The sequence below is a fragment of the Sciurus vulgaris genome (assembly GCF_902686455.1).
Source record: "Sciurus vulgaris genome assembly, chromosome: 14".
Lineage (NCBI taxonomy): Eukaryota > Metazoa > Chordata > Mammalia > Rodentia > Sciuridae > Sciurus > Sciurus vulgaris.
In genome coordinates, this window is record NC_136475.1 from 10,257,156 (window position 1) to 10,273,185 (window position 16,030).

The following is a 16,030-nucleotide window of genomic DNA, read 5'->3' on the forward strand; positions in this document are numbered from 1 at the left end:
CAGACCACAAACATGATCAGAATGGTGCGTATGCGTCATGGGAAGATGTTTCTGGAGTCCTATTAGAGTTTTCTCTGAGCTATTCACCTTCTTGTGTTTTATCACGCTACAAATGAACCACTTCCAGTTGAAGGTGGGTCAAAGTTCCTTACTTGCACAGTTCAAATGGATTTTGAAGTATGGAAATTTCTTTTTTTTACTGGCACAGAGGTCCAGAATCACTGCTGGACCTGTTGTTTAGGCTTGGAAAACATATCTGCTGTAAACTTGTAACTTTCAAAAGCACAGAGTTTGATATTAAGATTTCAAACAGTGTTCATTGTCCGAGCGATCTGATGCAACAGTTTTGCAGACAAGCACTGTTTTATGATTTTGAATTCCTTAAGCATCATCAAGGCGGCAGCAAACACTAACTTTCAAAGTGACAATAATGGTGGAAGGCAGTTCTCCTCATGTAGAAAGATATTAGTCTTGGTCCTGAGCTCAAAAAAATTGCAGTAGAACTTTACCACTTCTGAGTCAATGAGCTGCTGTAGGAGGACAAGTCAGATTATTCAGATCCTGTGTCTGCTCCAAATTCACAGAACAGATCCTGGCCAAGTCCATAAGAGCCAATAAAGCTCATTGTTGGACACTAGGCTCAATGACATATGACACATTCAAATATTTTCTGCAAAGTATCTGGCTGGTGAATAGTAGAACCAATAACCATAGCCTTCAGGCACCATGCATTTCCACGAGCTCTGTAAATTAACGCAGCTAAGCATCTTCTCCACCCACGTGTGCTTGCCACCATGTTACAACTTAGTAGATTCCACTTCAGGTTGAACTGGATTTATATTTTCATAACTCTGAAAATACTCTTGCCTGTGGTTGTTCCAAAAAGACTAATCCTGATGAACAACTCTTTAGTCACTTGACTCCAAGTAACAACCCAGCAGCATCAGTGACACTCAGCAACCCATCAAGAGCCACCGAGTCCACTCAAAACCACTTGCTTTGCTTCTTGACCACTGACATTGCTCCCAATGTCCTCGACTCTTCAAAACACTGTTTTTGCTGAAAACCTCATTGTCGTCAATGAGTTCATTTTCTCTGCACACACTTCTTTGGCTGCTGTAATTAAACATGAGTTAATTAACTCACAATTGATAAGTGGTTTTTCTTGCTTGGTTAACAAGCTATTTGAAAACACTTTGGTAACAGCATCATTTCTTTTTAATTTTGTGAAGAACTTCTGCCATAAGACATTCTGTTTTAAGTTTTCTGATTTTTTGACTGCTCTCCCAGGAGTTGGGAATACTGCTGGGCTTGGTTTGAGAACACACAGCTGTCACAGAACTGCATAATTACCACCATGATCTGCCTCTTAAGTTTGCCCAATGACCCACGTTCCAGTGGGTTCAAAAGCATAACACTGAACGTCCCTCATGTGGTCCTCAGTTTGACAATTCTTAAGTTCTCTTTAGAATCTAGGTACAGGTGAGTTCATGATACAGGCAGTTGCTATTAAACACAAATGCCTATTTCCTGTGCTATCCTCATGACCTGGAAGACGAACTCTCAGAAATAAAGTAACTGATAAATAACAGGGGTCAAGGATGTCTTGGATACTCAACCAGTTCTGCATACATGCCTAGAGACAGGCCCAAGTATGAAGATAATGAGGTCAACCTGCCCGCCAAAACCACACGGATACCATGGAGTTTTCCGGAAAGCCCTTCCACAGCAGCTGGATGACAAGCACCAGGCGTCAGCTGCTCTGGAGGGAGAGAGAGGGAGGCACTGCCCTCCAGAGCTACAGGACCAAGTCACCCACTCTTCTCTCCTGTCTGTGACTAAGAAAAGCACAAAACTTCTCTAAATAAAATGTGCACTCATTCCCTGAATCAGCACCTACCAAGTGACAGGAGGCACAGGGACAATTGCAGGTGGCCATCTATTGTTTCTAACCACACCTCTGAGCAGAGGCAGCTACAGTCTGATCCCACTGAATTCACCCCTTCCCCCAGGGTGAGCACAGAGGAGCTACGAGACGCCAGGGTCACACAGCAGAGGCCCCGTGGTGTGGCGTGAAGGGCAGGGGAGAGGTCAGTGGAGCCAGTGAGGAAGGATGCTGCAGTGAGGGTCTTAGTGTCCCCCAAAGGCCCACTTGCTTCTGTCACTACTGGGAGGTAATGGAACCGTTAAGTTTGGGGACTAGTGGAAGGAAGTTAGGTCACAGGGAGTGTGCCCTTGAAGGGGACATTGGGACACCCACCCATTTCTCAATCTCCTTCCCTGCTTTTCAGCCACCGAGAGGTAAACAGACTCCTCTACCACACACTTCTACCATGACTGATGCCTTGCCATTGGCCCCAAAGCAATAGGCCCACCAAGGCAGAAACCTATGAAACTGAGCCAAAATGAACATTCTGTCATTTTAAGGTGCTTTCCTCAGGTGTTCTGTCATAACAGTGGAAAACTAACAGAAGATGAGAAGATATTCATCAGGAGGAAAAACATCAAAGGATCATTTCAGAGGAAAGAGCTACACGGCTGCACACAGGGCAGGAGGCTTGGCAAACAACAGTCTCGAGTCCAGAAATATAAAGACTAAGAGGAAGGAAACAAGATGCGAAGGTAAACGGGGGCTAAGAAATCGGATAATGCAAAGTCACTGAAAGATTCTGCCAAGGTCCATATTGTTGTGTCTGCACGTCAGGGCCATTACTGTGGTGGCTGACACAGGTCCCGGCTCAGACAGATGCAGAGGGCACACGGCATCCTCACAGATAGGGCAGCTCGGGACTCTCTCAGGAAGAGGGTGGTGTTCAGCATGACTCCCACGTTCAGCAACCAGTTGAACAAGGACAGCAAATGGCCAATGAAGAAATGCTTGTATTACAGGTGCTCACAGCAGGTGGCGATGTGGCCACCCAACGTCAGTGGCTGTCTCCACACAGCCGTTAGGCTCAGTAGCAGAGTTCAGCCAATAAGAGGCAAAGAGCTAGAAGCAGCTGAAGGCAGACTCGCTGTCCGTGAGGATCAGCAGAGCCGGGGCGGGTGGGTGGGTGGGCAGGGAAGGAGCCTTTGGTCCCCAACGCACAGTGGGCAAGGCGATGCAGGCCAGCACTAAAGGCAGGGGTGAAACCTGAAGCACCCTCAGGTCCCTTAGCATCCAACATGAGTCGGGAAGTACTTCAGGAGTGGGTTCAGAAAAATAAAGGACTTGGACTAAAGTAGATATTACCTATTCTGAAATAGCCATCTTCTAATCGTTTGTCTTTGGTTTCTTTGCTTATCTCCAAACCTTCTCTCTGAAATAAAACCAAAGTATTAACTGACAAGTAACGGCTTCTGTTTAACACAGACCTAAGCTACTGAAATGTCTTCACCACTCCAGGGGCACTCGAGGCTCAGCTCTCTCCAAAGAGTGAGCGATGGCAGCTCAGTCACCAAAAGGGCGACCGATAAGGTGCTTTGTATACCCGTCGTCTGAATCTGGATATAAAGTATTGATGGCTGGAAAATGAAACACTGACCCTATTTAATAGGGTATTATTTCCTGTTTAAAATACACAGTGGTAAAGAATTGTGTTAACCTGAAAGAAACCTCGGCATTCCTAACAGGACAATAAATTAATTTTGTGCATTCGCCAACGAGTACTTAAATGTCCAGTGGTATCTGGAGACTCAAAATATAAACAGAAAGTAAACACTGAAGTAAACAGGGATTCATTTTTTTCCCCCTAGAATATCCACATTATTTTCCAATAGAAAATAAAATGCAAGTTCTGTGAATGAGGAAACGGGCCAATGTGCCAGGTGCTCCATACTTCAGACCAATTTTACACCACCCCTACTGGAGTCCTACACATCACCAGATGTTCTCCCACTTCACTAACAAGAACAGTCTCACTAGGGCTACCAGGATCAACTCCTTAGCAAGGGCAAGAGGGAGAAAGCGTCCTACCTTAAAGGGCAAAACTTCCACCGTTGTGTTGAGCAGAATATCTCCCGGATGCTCCTGGTTGCCGCTGTGGAAGAGATAACTGAAATGCAGACATAAGAACATGTATCTGACACACACTAGTCATGCCAAGTTCAAAGACTAACTGTAATCAGTACAAATAATTTTAGTATTAAGAGAATGAAACTAAGAAAAGCATCTTCCAAACATCTGAACATCCACGGGTCACCATTTAGAACATCTGAAAAATCACCACTGACGCGACGTACTGAGATGACCTAACGCACACAGGTGTGAGCATAACCTGCTTATGCTGATGTCCTCAGAACCAAACAGCGGGTATAAGTCAGTGTGTACGGGGGTGGAAACCAGACAGGAAGCAGGAAATACATCTCAATATAAACCTAACTTGGGTTTAGTTATACTGATTAAACATTTAGGCTTACCAGTCAGAGACCTGGATCCTTCACTTACTAGAATTTTCACCTTGAGTAAGCTTCATTAGCTTTCTGAGTGAGTTTTTCCCACCCATTACAGATATTCCCACCTACTACACATGACTGTTCCAAGAAGTTTATGAGAACCATCAGAAAGCACCCTGCGTGTTAAAATTCATCAGCGAGGCACAAGTTACAGGTGATGACAGGGTTTACAAGAGGGTATTTATAGGCAAAAATCATCTGTGATGAGAACTAATATTTAAACTATACCAAAAACTGCATCTATCATTTTCTCATGAGAAAGACCTGTGTGTGTGTGTGTGTGTGTGTGTGTGTGTGTGTGTGTGTGTGTGCGCGCGCGCGCGCGCGGGGGGGGGGGGGGGGGGGGGGGGAGGGAGAGAGGGAGTCTCTGTGTTGCCCAGACAGAAGTCCTGTGATCCTCCCACCTCAGCCTCTCACGTTGCTGGTTATGAGAGGCTTTTCTAGAAGGCATCCTTGACTTGGAGCACTGACCACACAACTGTCTGCTAAACATGTCCAGCGTGGGGCAAGGGGAGCCACATGAAGAGGATGTGAATGCAATCTGGAGCTTAGACTGACTCAGAGATGTTCACCAGGTGAAAACTCCACACCACTTAGAAAGTTAAGCACTGGATGAAGTAACTGCAAGGGTGTGAGCAGCAAATGAAATGCTTACAATGGATTGCAACAAAAAAATATGGGACACAAAAATTACCCACGGACATGATCCAAAGCAGAAGTGTGCAGAAGTGCCAAGAAAGACAATGTGCCAACCTAGTCACAATGGTGGCTTTGGGGTAGTGATTTTGTTTTCCAACTCTTCACACTTTCAAATTATTAAATTTTTAAAAATTTCTTTAAATTTTTAAAATAAGAACACGTATACAGTCCAAAAATATTTTTATAACATATCATTTCTAAAGTGACAAATAAAACTTTGCCCCCTAGCAAATTACGTACTGCAGGGATCAAAGAGTAATCAAAGGATGGGTTCCATAAACTGTAAGGAGATTCATGTCCCCATAATTCCAGAACCATGTTACGTTACGTTGTCCTCCCAACCACAAGGTTAACTCTAAGGTCAAAATTACTTGACAAAGGTTTATTGCAAAAATATTGGTTGTAAAGAAATTTGACCTCCAATATGTAAATTCTTTACCAGATTTTGAATGGACGTTTTTTTTCATTTGCTAAATATGTGTACAATATATATACTGCATATAGAAAACATATGCATATATATAAAACACATAGAACTTTTTATTCTTTTCCTGATTTCAAAAGCAAACAGCTTGCTAGGAATTCCACTTGGGAAGGTGAGGCACAGGTGACCTTCCCTCTTCCTCCCTCTAAATACAACTGGAGCCCTGGACATGCGATGTTAGACACGAGAAGATATGGGAACCAGCTGGCAAGGGACTTGGGGGCCCAAGGAACAGCAGGCTGGAGAGCAGGTTTTCTTTCAACTCATACATTCTAGACTCAGAGCCAGAGAAGCCGGCAACATGGAAATGCCAACGGGATCCCCAGAGCCTGTCTGCCTAAGGATGAGGACAAGGAGTTGGACAGTAACCGCTCCACCCCAGCCAAACACAGAAAGAAAAAGGAGGCCCCACCCCACTGGCACCTGCAAAGGCAGAGAGGGAGCTGGACTTCCCACTCACCAGGCCAGGCCACAAGTGATATGCCTCCTGTCTGGCAATGTCACTGGAGAACAGTGACAAGACTCACCTGCCCAGCCAGCCAGGCAGAATCAGCCCAGGTCCTGTGGGGCCAGCCCCATCAGGGAGCCTCTTCCCTCTTCAAGTGTCAGTGAAGCACAACCAGAAAACCAGACTGCTACCCCACCTGGAAGTAATGGGGAGCAGCTCCCTTCCTTGCAGGAGCCGTGCCGGAGGCCGCTACCCAAGTCTAAGGTTTACAGAAAATCCAGTCTCATGACATGCTGCCCAAAATGCCCAGGTTCCAATCTTTCAAAAATCACTCATCACATCAAAAACAGGAAACAGTCACCAACCTTTCTACGTTGACTGGCTTATCAAACTTGAAGAGGATGTAGTCCCCAGCTATCGGGGTGATGGCCCAGAAGAAATCCTCCCCCATGTACGTTTTCTCCAGTGTGTGCCCTTGGTAAACTTTCAAGGAAGTAGACACCTCGGCAGGAGGGTTGACATGGATTTTAAGAAGTAATGGTTTCATGTAATCTTTATCCTAGCAGGAAAGGGATTCGTCATTCAACAACACGTGAAGAAAATTACCAGTTACACACTGAATAACAAACAGTACATCCACGAGAAAATAAAATGAAACTACTAACCGTGAGTTTCTGGATTTTTCCCGACAGGGACGAATGCAGACCCACATGCTGGAAGAGGGAGGGTCGGAAGCGAATGCGCAGATTTGCCTTCTGCCTATCACAATGTTTCTAAATAGTTAAAAAAAAAAAAAATGCTATTGTTACATGATAAAGTGAAATCTTGTCCTTATCTGAAAAAATGAGAAGTCCTTCAGAAGAATACTGAAAAGACGACATGACTTCAGTCACAATTCCAAAGCTTGTGATTTTTAGGGGCCTCTGAGGTACTAAGAGATCTGCCCCACTTGGCAAATGGCCGTGATATGAGTTTTAAAAATGGCAACAATAAGCCCAGAGAGCAGAGGGTTTGGTTTCAATCACCCTTCAAGGCAGGTCAATGAAGATTTAATTTTGAAGGTTAAAATGCACCAACTATGTTCAATTTAAATATGTGAAATATCTTTAAATTTGATAATATAATCAAGAATTTGCAAGATAAGAGGCACAACTTTTTGGTAGGGTGAAGGTGGCGACAGCTTTGTGTCCTACAATAAAAAATCCTGCAAGTCACCCAGAAAATGTTAGGGCCTATATCTTAAAAGTGATTTGTTCAGATCAATTTATATGCTGAACTATTGTTAGAAAGTTCACAGATACTCTGCTACTTCTCTGTGTTCCATGATTTGCTCTAGAATTTATTTCTTTGGTGTTTTTAATTCTTGTTTTGCTAAACAAAGAGGGTGCAACACCACCTCAGGAACCCCAGAAGGCAGAACCCTGAAAACTGGTCTATAGGATGATCAGACTACCACAGGACACAGGCCTGAAGCAACCCTCTAGCGCTAGGGGCTTAGACTATTCACCCGTTATTATGTGTTAAAATTGGTAAGAATTCTGTCGTGTTTATGTTTTGTTTATGCTTACACCACATAAAAAGTTGAATGAGGGGCTGGGGAGATAGCTCAGTCAGTAGTGTGCTTGCCTTGTAAGCACAAGGCCCTGGGTTCGATCCCCTGCACCTCCCCCCCCCAAAAAAAAGTTGAATGAATTATTCCCCCAGAGGTATAAATCAAATTGAACAAGGAAATATAACTATTTGCTTTTTATATTAGGAATTTTGGAGGTAATTTGCTGAGCAACAGAAGCATCACTTACTTATCTCCCAAAGGCAAGCACACTGCTGTTGAGGGCAGTCAGACACCGCAAGTACTCTTATTATTTTGGCACAAGGTATTACTTCTATCTTATTCCTTATTCCAGCCGTATTAAGAGTCTGATTTGTCCCCAAAGTATTTGGAAAATAAGAGTTGGCAGAGAATAAGAAGAAAACAAACGGAAACACCCACAGGACAGCCAATAACAGAACACCAGAGCCTCAAGACACACTAAGATTTACCAGCAATTCAGAGAAAGGCCGGTGTCCTGTGAGAGGCCTCTCTGCTTCAAGGGGTTTCCCAATATTTTAGTCATTGCAACATTGGAATTTTTCACCGATTTGAGAAAGACGAGGGGCACTGGAAACATGCATGGAAATCCCACCTCCTCCCAGCTGCCGCATCCAGCCTGGCTCCACGAAAGCCACAAGCCACGTCCATTGAGAACAGCAGCTCCCTCCCGCCTCCTGCCTCCCGCAGAATTAACTCACTGCATCTTTTTCAGGGTTGCAGACTTTGACCCAGAGAATGTGGTCCAGAAGCCAATCGATGGGTTTCTCCTTATAGAACATAAATATGAATTCCACGATCAGAGTAAGGTCTGGCGCTTGAAACATCTTACCTGAAAGGATACTTCCCGTCAATAGCTGCACTAAAGAAACAGGTCACCGAAATCGCAAGTGAAATCTGAACATAAGTACATGGAAGCTTGTGCTCTCGGCTACAGATCCCCACGTCTCCCACTCGCACCGTCAAGAACAGACAAACTCCCTCTAGCTAGGCATCTACTTGCTCAAGCTGTCACCCGGGTGTGAACAGAAGTAGTGATCTCCTGACATTATCACAACATCTATCACTACGGGCTCAATGGATTCAAAGAGCAAGTCAGTCTTCTTTCATGTCTTACTAAGATTCTTCCTATAAAGAAAGGAATAAGAGAGGTTTAGGTAAAAAGAAAATGGTCTAAATCAATAAACACAAGATTAAAAAGAAAAAGGGCGAGGAGAACTCCTAATTGTGCTTTTAATAAAACCTTTACAAGATGCTTTTGAATCTTAAAATGAGTTCTGAGCTGAATGACCAACAAGGCCAGAGGCCCAGGCTCTAACATGTCTAACTTCCTAAAGTAACAGGAAGTAAAATGTCTCTTCTCAGTACTTTTTAACAGCATGCAAATTTCCTTCAAGTCTTCAGCTTGAAACACAGTCTCTTCATTGGCTAATTTAGGAATATTAGCCCTAAAAGGTCTTTAAATGAGCACCATAAGCAGTTAATTAAAGAAAGTGAATAAAAAGCAGTCACTGAATGAGCACTTCACGTACTCTACGGAAATATCAGGGACGCACATAGGAATGCTCTCTGAATGCCAACCCTGGGGTGACAAAGGAACTGCTGGTGTCAAGACAAGACACCAGACGTGCTCTAGGACCCAGGCTGCCACAGTGTTGGTCTCTAGATATTGCACCTTAGACCCTCTAGATTCTACTTGGGGCTGACTGACCTTCATCTTTTCATACGAAGAAGTGTGTGTGCTCAAAAGCAATCCATTCCCACAGGGGGATAAGGCAGCTTTAGGACCAAAAAAACCAAAAAAAGCAACTGGCTTGATTCTGAGAGTCAGTTACTTTTTGAAAAGCAGATAAATCTTATACTTTTCTTACCAATGAAGCCCAGCTGGGAAAATTCTAGAATCATCCATTCCTCGGAAGAAAGTTGAAGTGCAAAGTTTTTTATAGTATTAAAATAATTCTGTTTGACAATAATGTCATCTTCAAGCTAGAGAAAATTGAACAATCATATTAATAAATCAAAAAATAAAGATGCCCATAGAACATTATTATGGAAAAACTCAAGTACACATTCATCAGAAAAGTCAAGAAAACAATGGTCAAAAGCAAGGGAAATAAAAAAAAAAAAAAAAAAAAAAAGACTTTACTAAGTGAATTCAGAAAATAAAATAGAAGACACACACCACAGGTCAACTAAACTGCTCCTTTACTATGGGAATAACAATCCCACCTGTCAATGGCTCCCTTCTGGTCCTTTTATGATGTCAAAGATTTCACACTATTTTCCCCCCTTTCAAAGATAAATTAGTTTTTCAGTCCTACTAAATTTTTTTTTTTGCTTTTAGTATAAAGTCAAAGAAAAGCTAGCAGCGTGCCTTCTCTACCCTTACTGCGCTAGTTAACCAATGTGAAAAGTTGGGTGTACATCCATTTGGCACCTTCTGAATGCACATACAGATCAATATATGAGGTTCCCATCTGCTGGAGTTTGGATCTACAAATGTCCCAAGGGTCCATGTGTTGAAGACCTGGTCCCTAGCCCATGGCAGCATCAGGAGGTAGGGAAGCCTTTAGGAGGGGGCTGGTGGAAGGAATCAGGTTATTGGGGTGTGCCCCCAAAGGGGCTATTAGGACATGAACCCTTCATCTCTCCCCTCTGCTACCTGGCTGCCATGTGGTCAACAGTTTTTCTCCCCTACACACTTTCCACCATGATGTTGTACCTTGCCACAAGCCCATAGCCAACAGGGCCAAGCTACCATGGACTGAAACTTCTGACACTGAGCCAGATGTAACCTTTTCTCTTTCTAAGTTAATTGTCTCTGGTATTTCTTACAGTAATGGAAAGCTGACTAATGTATCACCCCTTGTTTGTTTTATAAAAAGGGATCATGCCATGAAACTGACATTTTTCTAAATACACCATGAGTGTCTTACCAGGTTAATAAACATCTACTTAAGTCATTCAATTGAACAGTGTCCCATGATTTATTCAGCTCTTCCCTGTTCATAAGCAGACATTCAAGTTGTTTGCTGTCTTTCATTCGCACAATGCTGCAATAAATACGCTTACACCTGCAAGTTAGTGTATTTCATTTCTGCAGGACAGATTCCTTAAAGTTCCTTTTATATTAATAAACACCTACAAAATACTTTGAGAGGTCTGGGGAGATGCTCAGTCGGCAGAGTGCTTGTACATTGGAAGCACAAGGCCCTGGGTTCGATCCCCAGCACCGAAAAAGAAAATACTTTTGAGAGCTGTGGCAATTCACAGAGCGCTAGTTTCCCCTAGGCTCTGCCAATGTCATGTGCTCTCTGTGCCTGGAGTGTTTACCTGTCCACAGGGAAATGACAGAGACGGGCATACAGAAAGGTACGCCCCAGGGCCTTGAGCAAGCTAGGCAAGCACTCTACCGCTGAGCTACCTCCCCAGCCCTTCTTCAAATATTAAAGCCACAGACACATTTGATACCCTAAGAGGATTTTTCCTTTTCTGATTTCAGTCGCCATCTCATTGCCTGAGTGATAGTTGTCTTAGTGTTTGATTTTTCACGTACATAATGCTGCAGGTTTCTTCTTCCTATCTGTGAAGAAACAGTAGTATTTGGAAAGATATGCTACTGATGGGCTTGCCAACTACTCCCTGAGCTTCTGCTATGCTCTGGACACTGTGATGAGTCCTGGGCACATCATTAAACAGGAAAGACATGCTTTACGTCCTCAGCACTGAGGCTGGAGAGAAGGCAGGCAGAACACAGAGCCACAGGCAGTAATCCCTGCTTTCTGGAAGAGACACCTCCACTCACACCTAAACCCGGTCTGGCTATGCCCAGAGGAGAGAGGATCCCTCCTTCTAGGTCAGTCTAAAGGTCTATGCAAAACAAGTAGACTAATTTTGGTTTCCACACATATTCAAATTCACATTTGAAGTGTTAAATTAGAAAAAACTGCTTTGATCCACTCTCGTATCTCAAACTAGTCCACAGTTTTTAAAAGTTTTTAAGATTCACATGCAGGTGTACGAAACAATACAGTGAGGTGCTAAATGCCCTTCACCCAGTTCCCCAACATGACACCCTCCAACACAGAAGACCACATCACTCTAAGTATTCAAATGTCACAGTCTCATGCACAGTTTTGTGTATTTAGCTCTATGAGCTTTACTGCACATGTGGCTTAATGTGACCAGCACCAGAGGAAGGATACAGAAAACATGCATTGCAAGGACGCCCACTATCTTCTACTACCCGTGGCTGGCTGCCTCCCTGACCTGCCCACCTTCCTAACCTGGCTCCCAGGGGCTGCTCCCCACTCAGGCTCTGTCCCCTTGAGAGCACTATGTAATCGCAATCACAGCTACGTAACCTCTGAGACTGGCTTCCTCACTCCAAACAATTCCCTGAGATCCAAGCTGTGGACCACCAGTTTGAGTCTGTTAGTTTAGTATTCTATGGTAACGATGTAGGATGTACCACCAGTAAGCCACCTGCTAAAGCACATCTGAGTGACCTGCAGTTTGGGGGCAGTGCAAATACTGCTGCTCTGAAGGCCCACGGCAGGTTGCTGGTGGACATCAGTGTCTCATCATGGCAGGAGCCACAGTGAAGACCAACAAGCCTCAACCGTGACTGAGTTTACAGAGGGAGGCTCAAAACAAGAGCAAACTACGGTTTTACAGTATGCAAATGTGATTCCAGAGAGGAGGAATGTCATATAGACAGATCTGTTTAGTTTTTTAAAAGCTATTAAGGAGAAACTAAAAACTAGTGGTGGGCACCCATGCAGGAGGGAGGAACCAGGGTAAAGGGTCAGGGATAAAAGTGAAGTGTTGGTGACCATACCTTCCATTATAGAAGTTTTGATTTTGGAATGCCAAGTTCTATGTAACTAAAAAGAAGAAAAAGAATCCCCTAAAAACTAAATATAAGCCAAATAAATAGAAGTGGCTTCATATCAAGTTGGTGGTATAGTCACACAGAATAAAGAACTTTTCAGGTGACTTCCACACACCACACACTGACTATATATCTATATCACAATTTATTCTACAGGGAAGAAAGCACAAAGAAAGTTTAAACTGCACTTGGTGGTCTTATTGTTAGTAGTGATATTGTTATTGACATTTTGAAATCATTCTAGAAACGATTTTATACAGAGAGCAAAAAAATTACCAGGATCAATCATGTTATTACAAACCAAGACTTTCAGTGTAAGAGAAAAAGAAAGAGGTATAAAATCAAATTAAATAAAAACCCTATAATCATATCTGAACTGGAATATCAATACAAACTCGTGGAGTTTCTTTCTTCCTTGCTCAAAGTCCTTGAAGCAGAGACAACACAACAGCAACCAGCATCTCAAGGCCCAGTTCGTGTTCTTGGCCATCACATGCCTCTGAGAGGAGCAGGGCACCTGACAGTGACTGATTTCAGATCTGGGACAGGAGACACGTAAGAAGGGCCAGCCAAGGAAGTGATGGAAGATCTGGACTCACAGAAAGGAAACCAGAGCCATCTGAGGCTCTTCATCACCGTGGTGTACCAAGGTGAGCATCAATAAGAATAAAATTAATAAGAAGAGAGAACCAAGTATTTTTCTGCCTTTTTTTTTTTCCATGAACTATTTTTCAAGGTAACCAACTAGCTGAGGAAAGAAAATTCTTCATAGAAAACTTCAGATTCAGGGAATATCAGAAATTACAAAAGTAGAAAATTACCACTTGGGAACCTCTAATAAATAATCTAGAACGAAATCATCAATGGAGACTGAAACCACCAGCAGAGTGGATCCTGGGAAGCTTCTGGAGATGAGGCAGGCACACAGAACACCCTGCTAACCTCAGCATCGCTATGGGGGCCACCTGACAGGTGAGGCCCAGGAGAACATGGCATCCCATGAAGTGCCTGAGCCATTTAACAGTCTTCCAGAAGACACGTCCTCGAGTTGCCTGCAGTGAAGCACTGTGTGAACCAGGAATGACACCACGTGCTGAGCTTCATTCTGAGCTGCAGGCCTAACACCAGGACAGCTGGCATTCCCTGACCCCTCAGGTGTATGTCCTCGGTGGTGCTAAGTAACCCTCAACTCCACTGGCTTTTAAAGGAAGCCTCTCAAAGTCTCGAGTATGACATTCCCCATTCCTATAACCGTGAAGCCACTTCCCTAGGGGATCACAGCAAGGTCTGGAATAAATTCCTTTGCTTCCTCAACCTTCATCCTAATAGTCCAGATCTTCCCAGGTGACCTCTTTCCTTCACATTCAGAACTAACATATCTGAGGACTCTTTAAGCTAAGATGTTTTTGCCACTAATATTCTGTAGGGAGGTCATCTGACCTCATTAACAGAATTCTACATAATTTAAGACTGTAAAGACTGAATATAAAGCAACTTCCTCTTTCCTGAGGCACAATTTTGGGGCACATACAATAATTTTAAGAAAATTCATGAATTCATCTTAGGAACAGCTGAAAATTTAGAAACAGTCTAAATGACCAACAATAAGGTAATTATGACATGTGAATAATGATACTTCAAGAAATGATTAAAAATCACACCGATCTATCCTTACTGGCATTACAAGGTATCTCTAGATGCTAAGTGACAACAAAACAGGTTATCAGACAGTATGATCCTGTCACTACAGGAGGGTTAATTTAGACATTAGCAAGACAGTCAGACAGGGACTCTCTCCAAAATCTGCCTCCTCTGCCAGAGAGAGACAGATTTAAAATTAGTGCAAACAAAACCAAAGCCCTCCCTTGGGCATGGTGCAGTGTGACTGCAAAGAACTCCCAACTTCTGATTCTCCCTGGGGCAAGAAAGGAGTGGATACTTATCCAATGTCTTAGATTTTTTTAGGGATACATCTCAAGAGACTGGTTTCTATCTTGTCTAAATCAAAGCAGGGGCTTGTATAGAGGCCCACATTAGGGGCCAAGAACAAAGGCTGTCCATTAGCACCAGAGGCTGCAGTACCACAGACAGGCGCTAGGTAGAGCTCCAGTACCATGGCTCTACCACAGTAAAGCTGTCAAAGTCAAAGAAAAAGTCTTGCAAGCAGGGCGAGAAAAGTGACCCATCACATACAAGGAAGTTCCTATTAGTGTCAGAAGACTTCTGAGAAGAACCCCTGCAAGCTAGAAGGGAGTAAGATGGTATGTTCAAAATGCTGAAACCAAAATAACCGATCAAACAAGAACAACACACCTGGCAAAGCTGTTACTCGAGAGAAGTTCAGCTGAGTGAGTTCATCACCAGTTGTCTTATTGAAGGAAGTCCTTCAACTTGAAGTGAAAGAATGATAACAGGTGGGGCTGTAGCTCAGTGGCACAGTGCTTGCCTAGCATGTATGAAGCACTGGGTTTGATCCTTAGCACCGCATACGACAATCAAATCAAATAAAGGCATTTTGCCCATCTACAACTACAAAAATTTTTTTTAAAAGAATGATAAATAGCAACAAATACTACGAAAATATAAAACTCCCTGGCAAAACTAAATATACAAATATAGAATCCTGTAGTTTAGTAAAGCAGGTCATTTTAAATCTTACACAGAACTTTGAAAACCAAAAGTGTAAAAGTAATTATAAATCTATTGTTGATAAGCAATATAAAAAGAGGTAATTGGTACAAACTATAACAAAGGCAGGGAGACAGATGTAAAGAAGCATAAATTTCATACTGAAGTTAAATCATTATCAGTTTTAAATAAACTTATGGCTTTAAGAGGTTCTGTGACGGCGATGACACCACAAAGCAAACACAGACACGCTACGGGGATGAGAAAGGAGTCACGGCACAGCCGCATAAAAAGCAATGAAACACAAAAGAGGGCAGCGAGGATTTGTTAAAGGATCAACAAAACTGATGAAACTTTGACTTGAGTGACTAAACAAAAAAAGAGAAGACTCCAATGATTAAAATCAGAAATACGAAGGAGAGCTACGGGGAGGCTGAGGCAGGAGGTCGGCCTGGGCAACACAGGAAGACCGTCAGCAGGAGAGGACGTGGGGAGGAAATGGAGGAGGGAGGAGGATGGAGAGAGAGAGAGAAAGAGGGAGGAGGAGGAGGAAGAGGGAGGTGATGAGGAAGGGGATGTGGGACGGGAGAGGAGAAACGAAACGGGCATTAACCTGAGGCAAGGGTTATAAAAGACTACTAGTAATGATTATGGGCCAAAAAATTGGATAACCTAGGATAGATAGATAAATCCCTAGAAACACAGCCTATCAAGACTGATCATGGAGAAATAAAAATCTGAACACACTTATAACAAGGAGATTAAAGCAGTAATAATAAAAAATAAAATAAATAAATCTAAAAGAAAATCTCCCAGCAAAGAAAAGCTCAGGACCAGAGAACTTAAGAATTCTGC

The 16,030-nt window shown here is 43.1% G+C and overlaps 1 protein-coding gene across 8 annotated transcripts in view; it reads right to left on the reverse strand.

Annotated features, from left to right (window-relative positions):
- The window catches only part of MGAT4A (alpha-1,3-mannosyl-glycoprotein 4-beta-N-acetylglucosaminyltransferase A), an 86,245-nt gene that overhangs the window by 1,343 nt on the left and 68,872 nt on the right, over nt 1-16,030 (reverse strand). For 5 of the 8 annotated variants that reach the window (XM_079111333.1, XM_079111332.1, XM_079111334.1 and 2 more), the window contains 6 exons: nt 9,525-9,639; nt 8,355-8,485; nt 6,731-6,838; nt 6,431-6,624; nt 3,956-4,034; nt 3,233-3,299 (listed from right to left, as the gene is read on the reverse strand). In XM_079111333.1, the coding sequence (XP_078967459.1) occupies nt 3,233-3,299; nt 3,956-4,034; nt 6,431-6,624; nt 6,731-6,838; nt 8,355-8,485; nt 9,525-9,639 (694 nt within the window). The remainder of the gene's footprint in view (nt 1-3,232; nt 3,300-3,955; nt 4,035-6,430; nt 6,625-6,730; nt 6,839-8,354; nt 8,486-9,524; nt 9,640-16,030) is intronic. The other 3 variants (XM_079111335.1, XM_079111337.1, XM_079111336.1) reach the window with 3 other exon arrangements.